Here is a 12,561-nt window from a genome sequence, read left to right on the forward strand (position 1 = left end):
CCCCCCCGGCCCCCCCCCCGGTTTTTTTTTTTTTTTTTTGCTTGGGGCGGCAAAAAAGCCAGAGCTGGCCCTGTCTCTCATTTTCTAATTTTCAGGGTAGAGGGAGTTGGAATTCGCCACACCTTCAGTACACCACTCCTGACTGTGACGTTGTGCAGTCTATATGGTTTTATAAAAACTTGATAATAATTCAATATAATGTAACTGGGATAGTTTTATAAAAATTTGACAATAAGTGAATATAATGCAACTGGGATATGCTTCGTGCAAAAGGTCTCTTGTAAGGTATCATTACAAAGTGCATAATCTACTAAGTATGATCATCTGATTTGTATAAATGTACCACTCTTGTATCTAAAACTAGAAATATAAAATGTAACTCTGAGGGCCTATTGTAATTATGTAAAGTGTGGGCCATTAATGATGGTTTGGAATCTTAATGACTCCCATTGTCTGCAGATGGCTGTTTACCTGTGAGTCTCCCTGTATATGTGTGTGCTGGCAAGTGAGTAATGAAGTCTTGCAGTGACATGTGATCATGTCACCTGAACTGGAATCCATCTTTAACCTGGTGCTTTTCCAGTGAGGGGGGGTGGAAACCCAGAGAGACAAAGGGTTCCCGCCTTATGCAAAAGATATATAAAGGGGTGGAAGAGAAGAGAGGGAGAGAGGAGCCATCATGGAGAATCCCCTAGATAACACCTAAGCTGGAACAAGAGCTGTACCAGGGGAAAGAATTGTGCCCAGGCCTGGAAGGTGTCCAGTCTGAGAAAAACTTACTGAAGCATCTCTGAGGGTGAGATTATCTGTATTTAGTTTGATTAGGCATAGATTTGCGCATTTTATTTTATTTTGCTTGTGACTTACTTTGTTCTGTCTGTTATTACTTTGAACCACTTAAATCCTACTGTCTGTATTTAATAAAATCACTTTTTATTTAGTAATTTACTCAGAGTATGTATTAATACCTGGGGGAGCAAACAACTGTGCATATCTCTCTATCTGTGTTATAGAGGGCGAACAACTTATGAGTTTGCCCTGCATAAGCTTTATGCAGGGTAAAACGGATTTATCTGGGTTTAGACCCCATTGGGAGTTGGGCATCTGTGTGCTAAAAAGCACACTCCTGTGAGCTGTTTTTAGGTAAACTTGCAGCTTCGGGACAAGTGATTCAGACCCTGGGCCTGTGTTGGAGCCGGACAGGAGTGGCTGGCTCAGCAAGACAGGGTGCTGGAATCCTGAGCTGGCAGGGAAAACAAAAGCAGGGGTAGTCTTGGCACATCGGGTGGCAGCTCCCAAGGGGGTTTCTGTGATCCAGCCCATCACATCAGTACACCACTCCTGACAATTGTAATTGCTGAGAAACTCTGGGCTTAATTCATCACTGAGTTACACCCGTTCTATGCTGGTTTAGCTCTATTGACTTAATTAAGGTTCTTTAACTATGCCAGTTGGCAATTGTCCCAAAGTGACTGTTCACTAGCTGAGACCAGCAAGAGACCAGTAGCACTCCAGCAAAATCCTTTGCTGCTGTTTGCATGCCCCATATGCTGGGTCTTGGGGTGTGTGGTGCAAGACCAGGCTATGCAAGCTTTAGCTGAGAACTCCCCTATGTCTGGGGAACTCTCAGCTGACCAGACACAGCCTGACTCTTGCCTGCACTTTTCTTACACTGTACGCTAGTCCTGAGGTGAAGTTTTGACTCCCATTGAAGTCAGTGTGAGTTTTGCCATTGACTTCAACAGGGCCAGGATTTTATCCCTGCTTCTTATAATAGCCATCTAATGTTAATCAGTGTTAAACATTTAACTGAACAATTATCTTTGTAATTTGGTTTGATTAATTTTACATAGGTTAGCTGGTACTGACGGACAGTTTGTATTGTGATGCAAGTAATAACATCGCACAATGGCCTTTTCTTTACAAGCTTTTTAGGTTTATTATAATGCTGGCAACATTGCATGAAAACTTGCTTGATGTGATCATATCATATTGTCTCATTTTTTCCAGAACACGTTAAAAGAAAAAAAATAGAAGCTAAAATAGATTTATGAGAATGTTTTTGGGGGAACTTTATTTCAATTGTTGTTCAACGTTTTTGTAGGGAGTGCTGGAACGCCTGTTATTTTCAATGAAAATGGAGATGCACCTGGGCGCTATGATATATTTCAGTATCAAATGACCAACAAAAGTGCAGAATACAAAGTAATTGGTCACTGGACAAATCAACTTCATCTAACTGTAAGTAGCAGGTTGATTACATAGTTATCATTAATGAGAAGTTAGAGCATTTGAGCTTTTGTTTAAAAAACATATATTATTTTTTATAATTGGCAGCAACAAGAAAATTCCCATTTTTCTCTTAAGCAAGGGAGCTAAAACAATATCTTGTATTTTAGTACAGATTTCCCCCTGTGTTCCTCTGTTCCTTTAAACTGTATTTTAGAATCTTCTCTATAGCCAGTTAGGGGTAATGGACGTTTCTTTTTCATAAGTAGGCTATTTCACAAAATGATTGGATGTACACCACTCATGTCCTCGATGTAAATGGGTGCAACTTCCTTGAAGTCAAAGGCAGATTTGTCCAACAATCACTCCTGACTTCAGATCTCCCACATGAAAGTGAAGTACAGGGCTACTGTGCTGCCAGACTGAAAAAATGTTAATTTCTGAACATAAAAAAGGGAGAGGCTGGAATGAAGTTATGGCTATATGTTTATATTGTTAATTTGGATTACACTTCAACAACAACAACAAGAACAATAAAAGCCCAGATTCATGCATTAAGGTGCCATAAGATGAAAATATATGTTTCTACTGTAGTAGCTGTTGTACATAGTGTTCATTTGGGCTGTGGGAACATTTCACATCAAAACCTGAAAGTGAGCAATTTTACCAGATCCTGGGTTTTAGTATGAATCCAAACCACTGTTCAGGCTTTAGGAAACATCAAAGAAGACTTGAGCTGACTGAGAATGCTGTTCTAATTATATCCACCCTCCCAATAGATACCAAGTCCCTTCATATCCTTCATGCACCCTGCTTAATCCAGGCAGTTCCAAGCCCATCCCTACCTGGTGGTCTCTGCTGGTGAGCAAAAGGCCACCAGACTTTTCCACACTCCATCAGATCTTCAGAAAATAGCTGGTTGGCTGACCTGCTCCCCATCCAGGGCCGGCTCCAGGTACCAGCAAAGGAAGCAGGTGACTGGGGCAGCCAATGGAAAGGGGCGGCACGTCCGGGTCTTCGGCGGCAATTCGGCGGCGGGTCCCTCAGTCCCTCTCGGACTGAAGAATGAAGCGGCGCAGTAGAGCTGCCGCCGAAATGCTGCCAATTGCTGTTTTATCTTTTTTTTTTTTTTTCTTCGCCACTTGGGGCCGCAAAAAAGCTGGGGCCGGGCCCGTCCCCCTCTACCACGGTTTTTGGGGTTTTTTGGGGGGGGGGGGGCTGAGTGGGAATCTAATCCATAAAATGCAGGTGAATTGGCAGTCAATCCTGTCCGTTCATTCACCATTGGATCCCCTGTTCCTCAGATCCACTGCTGTCACACTGAAGACACTTTACCTCACTCTGGAGTATATTTTCATCAGAAAACACCATATGAAATGGGGAATCCCTACAACAAGGGGTAGGGCTAGCTATGCACATTCCAAAGATGCAGATAGCCACCACCTAAAGGGGAGAGGCTGCTGGCCATGGAGCACCACCTTTCCTTCAGAAAATAGCACAATGTAAGGAGTAGGGGGAATTATGGTCATAGGAGGAGGGTGCTGTAATTCACCAGTTTCAGTATAAACCATGCAAAACTTAGAGGGTTTGGTGTGAGGTTGGTTTGGGGTCTCTGCAGTGCTTAATTTGTGCCAGGGCTTGTCAGGGCTGAGCCCCGGCACCTCTAGGCTTGACCGTTCATAGCCCCAACACCTCTGGGTTTGCTGCATCAGTTATGAATGTAAAAAAATTGCTTGAGCTCCAGCAACTCTTTCATTACAAATTAAGCACTGGGTCTCTGCAAACCTGAAACACAAAATGCACTTCAGGAAGTGTGAAGCTTGATGACTGGATCCACCCATTGGTGTTTCCTCATATCATGCAAACCTCAAAGAGCTGGTTTCACAGAGCTCTGGTTTTCAGCATAACAGACACATAATAAATAATAACAAAAACAAAGCTATAAGTATTTACAAATTATTGTTCCTTTGAGACGACTTTGCAATAATTATCAGAGTGCTACCAACAGTGATGCATATAATAGCTTCCCCTTTTCAGCCCCTGCTCTGATAAATCACCTTACCATATCTACCATTTAGTTTCTATTGCTGCTTGGCCAGATGCCATCAGTTCATTTTTGGGGCCCAAATGGAAGCCTACAAATATGCAGCCTTTGATAACAGGTTATGTGCCTATGTTATCTCCTTCTGGTAGTCTTCTATGAAAGGGAGAGTGCCTCTTTGTATCAGGCTGCTGAGTAGTGTAAGAGAAATAGGAGAGGTGAAAGAGAAGTGCTCAACAGCATAAGGAGAAATGTACTAGCCAGTTCCTGAAAACATGAGAACAAGAACTTGAAACTAAATTTGTGTTCATAACAGTTTTGGGATTGATTCCATATTCCATGAAATGCTACAGTTTTGGTAGGATGTGAAATAGCTTGTTGGTGAAGAGAAATATTTATATTTAAATATTTATACTTTTCATAATTATTTGCGCTTTGTTCTGTTTGATTCAGTTGTAACTGCATTCATGTTTTCTTCAAAAGATGGCTAAAGCTGCTGTTCAGTCTTTAGCTTTTCAGTCCTGTTGTTGCTGGTTGTTTGTTCTTTTCTATATAGCGCCTGTATGTCATATGGTAATTATGATGGTATGTGAAATATAAGGCTAGGCTGGCAAGTACCAGGGACTACTGAAAACACTGTTACAACTGAGTTATACAAGCACACCTGTGTCTGCTACAATCTTGTCCTCCCATCTCTTTCTCTCCTACTTCCTCTCCTATTTGATTTCTTATTCACCTGCCACATATTGTCTAAATTTTAGATTATAAACTCTCTGGGGCAGGGACTGCTTCTGTGTAATTGTGTTTGCAAAGTGCCTAGTGCAATGGGTCCTAATCCCTGTTTGGGTCCTTACTCACTCACACAATAGAAATAAATTAATTATCAATGATGAAGATGATAGATTTTGTTTAGGTTCTATTTCCGTATTCACCACGCTTAGTTCATGTGTGGGTGTTATTTTATCTACTGATTACCTATTGTAACAAAATAATATATTTCTTTCACTAGATAACATTTATTGGGCACCAGGTAACCTTTACTGATAATTACCAGCACTATTAATCATCACACTGCAAACCATATTATGGTCTTTGATCCCCAGTGGAATTTCCATTGATGGCAGTGGGTATATCAAAGACAATATACTGGTGTAAGATAACAGACCAACTTTTTACATTACTGACCTACGAAGGACAGGCCTTTTTATTTCAATATCTTTCTCACCCTCCAGAGTGGATACCTTCCTTTTAATGAAGCTACATTACATACTCAGTTGTTAAACGTCTGCGATTTTTAATGAACATTAACCAAATATCATCTATAATATCTAACACCGAACTCTTTTCATCAGTAGATTTCAAAGTGCTTTACAAAGGAGATCAGTACAGTATCAGCATCCCCATTTTACAGAGGGGATACTGCCCAAGGGAACCCAGCAGGCCAGAAACTAGAATTCAGGTCCCTGCTGTGCCACTCTAACATTTGATGCATGATGCTACACTTCTGTTCATATGGTCTGTTCCAGCTTCTGCCGACATTTTCATTTCAAACTGCTTTGTAAGCTAATACACTTTTCTCATAAAGCTACTTTATTCAGTAAATACCATACTTCAGTGAACTATATTTTTTTGATCAGGATAGTGAAACTTCATAAAAGTGTTGTGTATATTCTAAGGGGTTTCTCTGTGAACAATCAATGGCCACTATTAAGTTTAGCTAAGGATTAGTACATTTCTCTGTTGCAGCGTATTAAACTAGAAATTTTTTCAGGATTGTCCAGGATATTTTTTCTATTGGATTTTGGCTGCTAGTCCCCTCTGTTACACGGGCTATAGTGCATCATACTACCCTCTCGTCTGGTCCTGACTCTAAGCTAGACCTTCAGGATTTGTGTGCTGGGGACTTTGGTTCTTCAGAAGTTTTCACTGGCTCCCCAGGGTCTTGTGGTCAACTTGTCCCTCTCTTGGTGTGATATTGGCTTTTCCTTTGGGCAGAAAATACTAACACTAGTATTTAGATAGAGTAGTTAGATAAAGACTCTGTATCTGAATCCCTAAAGGTTTGTTTGTCAGCAGACTTGGAATAAACACTTTAACTGACAATGCTAATATGGAAGCAAAGCAGCTGGCAAACACAATATAGAAGTCAAAATAAAAAAAAAGCATAGTTAGCTCCTATATATACACTTTAACACAAGAACAGAATTTTGTTTGGCTTAGAGACATCAGACACTTGACCTTTACCAGACCAATCTGAATGCAGATGCTTAAAGCAGTCAAATGAATATCACAAACCCAAAGAGCCTGATTCTCATTCACAATAAGGCCATGTTTTACCACTCTGGCAGTGTACATTTACCCCCACTTTAAAATCCCTTTACACTCCCAGACTGCTGTAAAGGGGCCTCAGTGTAAATAATAATCAGGCGCAAAGCGTTTGATTTTTATATTATGATGATAGAAATTTAGGGCTATTATAAAGTATGATCCTTGACAATAAGTTAAGTGCCTGCTTGTGATTTCCATTTCTTTATTACTAGTAGCAGGCAAGGTATTTCAGAGCAAACATTGAAAGAAATAATACTTGCCTCAAAAAGGTTCTCATATTCATAACAAATAAGAAACACATAAGGGACGGAAGTTTTATTTCCACCAAAATATCATGTTTTATTCATTTAGCTACAGTACTCTGCATACCAGGTCACATGTAGTACTTCCCAACAAATGTGTGGGCTTAGCAAATTTGAGCCCTCAGCCATGTAATCTCCACAGGAGGAAAGCTGTTAAAAACAAGCTAGCAGTCCTTGGCATTTATGAATTGGCAAATGTACTTCCTTTTGTGATTAATAATGAATCCCCTTTTAGAACTTGGGTCACTGAGCAGTACATGTTGTAATATGAGTGCTAGCTAGAAATGCTTACTGACAGCTTCTCTCAACTGCAGTAACTAGACAAACTCCTGAGCCAGGAAGATCAGATCCAAATCTGAACTTCTCCCAAGTTGGTCATGTTGAGCTCTGGGGCTTTGGTTTGACCCAGAATTTAGGACAGCTAATATCTGGGGCTTGGCTGGAATTATTACCATCTTCAAGAAGCAAGACATGAAGACATCTAAACACAATAAAACTTTTCAGTGAAACACAGGGAGATTTATGAAACACTGTACTTAACATTAGATTTCTTTCCTCCTACACTGAATAGAAGTTGCAGAAGGAAAAAAAAGCATCACAGATTTACAAGATTGTTTTAACAGTAAGAAGAACCCTGGTCACTTGGATTAACAGAAACTGTATACAAGAATGTTAAGTGACTTGTTTATGGCTTTTATTCTGTGGTGGCATCTTCATTTGCAGTGCTTTTCAGCTAAGAAAGAGTTCAATTAAACCTTTGTGGATATGAAGATCTAGCAGAGATGGTCATAATCATAAGACAGTTCTGGCCTTAAGCACAAGCTTTGGTGAACTGGTGAAGACTGGAAACCCTACAGAGCAGGCGGAACTTACCTTCTGGCAGCGGTGTCACAAGAAGAGGTGTGTCAGTGCTCAGTCTTTGTCCAGTGGCTAGAGGCCTCACAAATTATAAGCCTAACCCTGTAGGAGAGGATCAGAATTGAGATCCCTCAATTTTTATGAGTCGGAATTAAAACTATACTGACTTCCTGTCTACCTAACAGCAGAAAAGCAAATGATATAAGAAGCTCATGATGTTTTCTCTCTACCTGTAGTAAACAAGATTCAGGGCTTGCCCTAGGCCATTAAATTTCATTAAAGGACCCAAAGAATCTATTTTCTTCTGATAGCTAATATAAATTTGATTTTATAAAAAACTGTTGAATCCAAACTCAAAGAATAACAGTGGAAAAATTAAAAAAACAAACAAACAAGAACTCCTAGTAGGAGCACCGAATAGAAGATAAAAAAAGTTGGACCACTCCTCATCATCCTAATATATTTTACTATATGGTGACCAGGGTGGTTGATGGATGCGCTGTTGCATGCAAATAATCTCATAGCAGTACAGTTCAGCCTTGCTTTCCAACAATGCAAATGATCATGACATTGATCAGGTTATCTTATGAATAATACTGAATGGATGGACAAAGAAGTGGATTTTCTCTACTATTCCTGAAAAAGTTCCATTGACTTTCTCTGTAGTATATGGTAGCTCAAAACCAGGCAGGAAAAGACCATTAGATAATGTTGGGGAGAGTTGCTAGGCTCCACTAAAATAGACCTGAGTGTTCAATAGAATTGACAGATGAGTATGACTCATGTTCTCCTTCACTAATAGAGTCTGAATACATCAGGGAGCCTCTTTGCAGGAAGTGCAGATGCCAGACTTAACAGCCCAATCGATAACAGCAGACAATGAATGCAGTCTGTGGGCCCATCTGTGAAATAGGCAGGTTGGAACAAAAAGATATTATTTTTAAAAACAGCACTTCTGTGAGTTCCTAATTAGGAAAAAGGGGAGAAATGGAACATTTGTAGCATTGGGAGATTGCACATCCCAATGTTCTTAAACATTTTACCTTTGAAGAAAAAAGCAAAATGAATACAAATGTAGAAAAGACATCAGTTGATATGGAGAAGTACTTCTATTAGATTAGGAAGCATATGGTACATTATTGAACACCTGAACAGACCTTTGATTCAGGGTTCAAAGAATAGAAAGATACATAAAAAGAACACCATACCTTCTACTTTAAAGCTTACTGTATGGCAGAATTAATAGTCTCTCCGCCCCCCCCCCCCCATTGAAATAGAAGTCAGGGCTTCCATGAAATGCTATGTACAGGGGAAACAAAGTGACATGCAGAGGAAATGCTGAACTTGGATAACCATTTGTTCATCATTAGAAAGATGCCAGATGCCAATAAAACTGCCTCTGCTCAAGAGCTAAGACAAATAGAGATTTTTTCTCACCTTGTCTGGGTCAGTGAAAGTCAGGTTTCTCCAGTGAAGTATGGGGTTGCTTACACAGTACAACACTGGGAAGTGTGATGAAAAACTTGACTATGAATTTGTCACAAGCCTCTTGCTTCAGCAGTAAGTATTCTGTCATGTTTGTGATCCTTACATACAGGAATGATTATGCTGTGAAAGAACTATGCTTTAATAGCCATAGCATGAGGGATTGCAGATTATTTTTGTGTACTTCTGATCATTTCAAGAAATATAAAGAGCCCCTATGACATATGATAAATTAAATCATCCTGCTCAGTTTTAAAATAAGTATTTCCTCTTTCACACTCAAGGCCACTGTGCAATGATAGAGCAACTAAGAGCCATCAAGTGTCGGAAGTTGCTCTATGGAACTTGTCAGTGTTATTATATTTGACACACAGAAACATCTTTTCAGGTATAACAAGTAGTTCAGTGAATATGTTGCCAACAGTATGTATGCAGTAAATTGTGAAGCAGTGTGGAACATGGGGCAAATAGTAGGCTAAGGCCACCAGGGTTGATTGGTTGCTTTTGTTGCTGAAAATTAAACTGTACTTTAAATCTGGAGGTATAATGTTTACTGTTAACAGCCAGGGTAGTTGATTAAATTACCTTTATTTGTTGTGCATTTGCTTTAAATAACTGAACTCTACTACTAAATGAAAAATCATTACGTTGAAGAAAACATTCTGGAATGGAATTTTCGGGGGATAGAGTCTTGTAAAAGAGAGCCACCATCATGTGGCAGCTCATTTACTAATTCATATTTTTTTCTGTTTACTTTATCATACCCTGGCTTTTTATGTCCCTCACAGTAGTATTAGCTAATTTATAGCACAATATATTGTTAATGTTTGTATATTTATATAGTGTTTTTCATCCAGATCAATCTCAAAGCAAATTTTATTAACTGATATGCAAAGTAATCCCTTTGTGCATTTCTGGAAACCACCCAACATTGGGGAAAATAGTTACTAATTAACAGTTTATACACCATTACAGTTTAGAGTAGGAAGTGAAGACAGAATACCAAATTTCATTGAAACTTTAGCTGAATTTAGGAAAGCAGAAGTGTTCTGAGGTCACTGGGGTGTAGGGAAATAGGGGATGGTATAGAACCATGAGGCAATTTGAGCTGCAGTTCCAGCTATACGTGGATGACACTTAGTTCTGCCGTGCTGAAATCAACATGGGGAATTCTATATTTGATCTGGTCCTAACAGATAAACATGAATTGATCACATGATTAAAAATTGATAGTGGCTCGTATGCAAGTGATCATGGATCAATTTATAATGTGCAAGCAGAATAAAGTCCAGACCAGTTCTGTACATACTTGGTGCTTTAACAGCGCCAGTTTCACAAAGTTGAAAACAATTATCAGCCAATCCCAGGCAAGAATAACGGAGCAGCTGGTACAGGACTTGATTAATAAGAGCTAAAGAAGGATAATATAATTAATACAAATCAACCTGGGTTTATGGAAAATAGATCCACTCAAACTAACTTAGTATTTTTTTTTATGAGATTACAAATTTGGTTGATAAAGGTAATAGTGTTGTCATAATATACTTAGACATTTGTAAGGCATTGGGCTGGTACCGCACAATATTTCCATAACTAACTGGAACAATATAAAATTAACATGGAATACATTAAATAGATTAAAAACTGTCTAATTGATAGACAAAATGTAACTGTGATTGAGGAATCATCATCAATCCCTCAGGGACTGGTTCTTGGGTCTACACCATTTACCATTTTTTCTATGACCTGGAAGAAAACATAAAATCAGCACCGATAAAGTTTGCAGATGACACAAAAACTGGGGGAGTGATAAGTAATGAAGAGGACAGGTCACTTATTCAGAGCAATCTGGATCGCTTGGTAAACTGGGTGCAAGCAAACATGCACGTTAATTTGGCTAATTGTAAATGCATACATTTTATCATTAAATGTATATATCTAGGAATAAAGAACATACTTACAAGAAGGGCAACTCTATCCTGGGAAGCAGTGACTCTGAAAAAGATTTGAGGGTCATGGTGGATAATCAGTTGAATATGAGCTCCCAATGTAACACGGTGGCCAAAAGAACTAATGTGATCCTGGAATGCATAAATAGGGGAATCTTGAGTAGGAGGAGAGAGATTATTTTACTGCTGTATTTGGCTCTAGTGTGACAGCTGCTGGAATACTGTGTCCAGTTTTTGTGCCCACAATTCAAGAAGGATGTTGATAAACTGGAAGGGGTTCAGAGAAGAGCCATGTGAATGATTAAAGGATTGGAAAACATGCCTTATAGTGATAAACTAAAAGGGTTCAATCTATTTAACTTTACCAAGAGAGGTTTAAGGGATGATGTGATAGGGGCATTCGGTGACCGGGTGGTCTAGTGGCTATACCATTGGTCAGAGGGGCTGGAGGGGGACCCAAACCCTCCCCAGGGACCTGTGTAGTTCAACCCCTTAACAGGGGAGATGGGTCTGCCTCTTGGCTGGGGGAGTGTTCAAGACCTGTTTCCCTGGGCTACATCCAATTAGTCTTTTTAACCTGGGGCATGGCCCCGCTAATTCAATTACCCTGCTGTCAAGGCTGTATCCCCACTTTGAACTTTAGAGTACAAATGTAGGGGCCTGCATGAAAACTTCTAAGCTTATCTACCAGCTTAGCTCTGGTCCGCTGCCACCATGTCCCAGAATTCCCTCCCTGGGAAGCCTTGAGAAACCTTTCACCAATTCTCTGGTGAACACAGATCCAAACCCCCTTGGATCTTAAAACAAGGAGAAATCAATCTGGTTCTTAAAAAGAAGGCTTTAATTAAAGAAAAAGGTAAAAATCATCTCTGTAAAATCAGTATGGAAAATAACTTTACAGGGTAATCAAACTTAAAGAGCTCAGAGGACCCCCCTCTGTCTTAGGTTCAAAGTACAGCAAACAAAGATAAACCCTCTGGTAAAAGGTACATTTACAAGTTGAGAAAACAAAGTAAATCTAAGACGCCTTGCCTGGCTTTTTACTTACAAGTTTGAAATAGGAGAGACTTGTTTAGAAAGATGGGGAGAACCTGGATTGATGTCTGGTCCCTCTCAGTCCCAAGAGCGAACAATCCCTTAAACAAAGGACACAAAACAAAAGCCTTTCCCCTCCCCAAGATTTGAAAGTATCTTGTCCCCTTATTGGTCCTTAGGGTCAGGTGTCAGTCAGGTTACCCGAGCTTCTTAACCCTTTACAGGTAAAAGGATTTGGAGTCTCTGGCTAGGAGGGATTCCATAGCACTGTACACAGGAGAGTTGTCACCCTTCCCTTTATAGTTATGACACCTGCAGATGGGCCTTAGCTGCA

At 39.8% G+C, this 12,561-nt stretch overlaps 1 protein-coding gene across 1 annotated transcript in view; it reads left to right on the forward strand.

Annotated features, from left to right (window-relative positions):
* Window positions 1-12,561, forward strand: part of GRM8 (glutamate metabotropic receptor 8) — a 470,840-nt gene that overhangs the window by 386,222 nt on the left and 72,057 nt on the right. Inside the window, exon 7 of the mRNA XM_024196844.1 lies at window positions 2,105-2,241. Within this exon, the coding sequence (XP_024052612.1) occupies window positions 2,105-2,241 (137 nt within the window). The remainder of the gene's footprint in view (window positions 1-2,104; window positions 2,242-12,561) is intronic.

Source organism: Terrapene carolina, unplaced genomic scaffold, assembly GCF_002925995.2.
Source record: "Terrapene carolina triunguis isolate 2854851 unplaced genomic scaffold, T_m_triunguis-2.0 Scaffold68, whole genome shotgun sequence".
Classification (NCBI taxonomy): domain Eukaryota; kingdom Metazoa; phylum Chordata; order Testudines; family Emydidae; genus Terrapene; species Terrapene triunguis.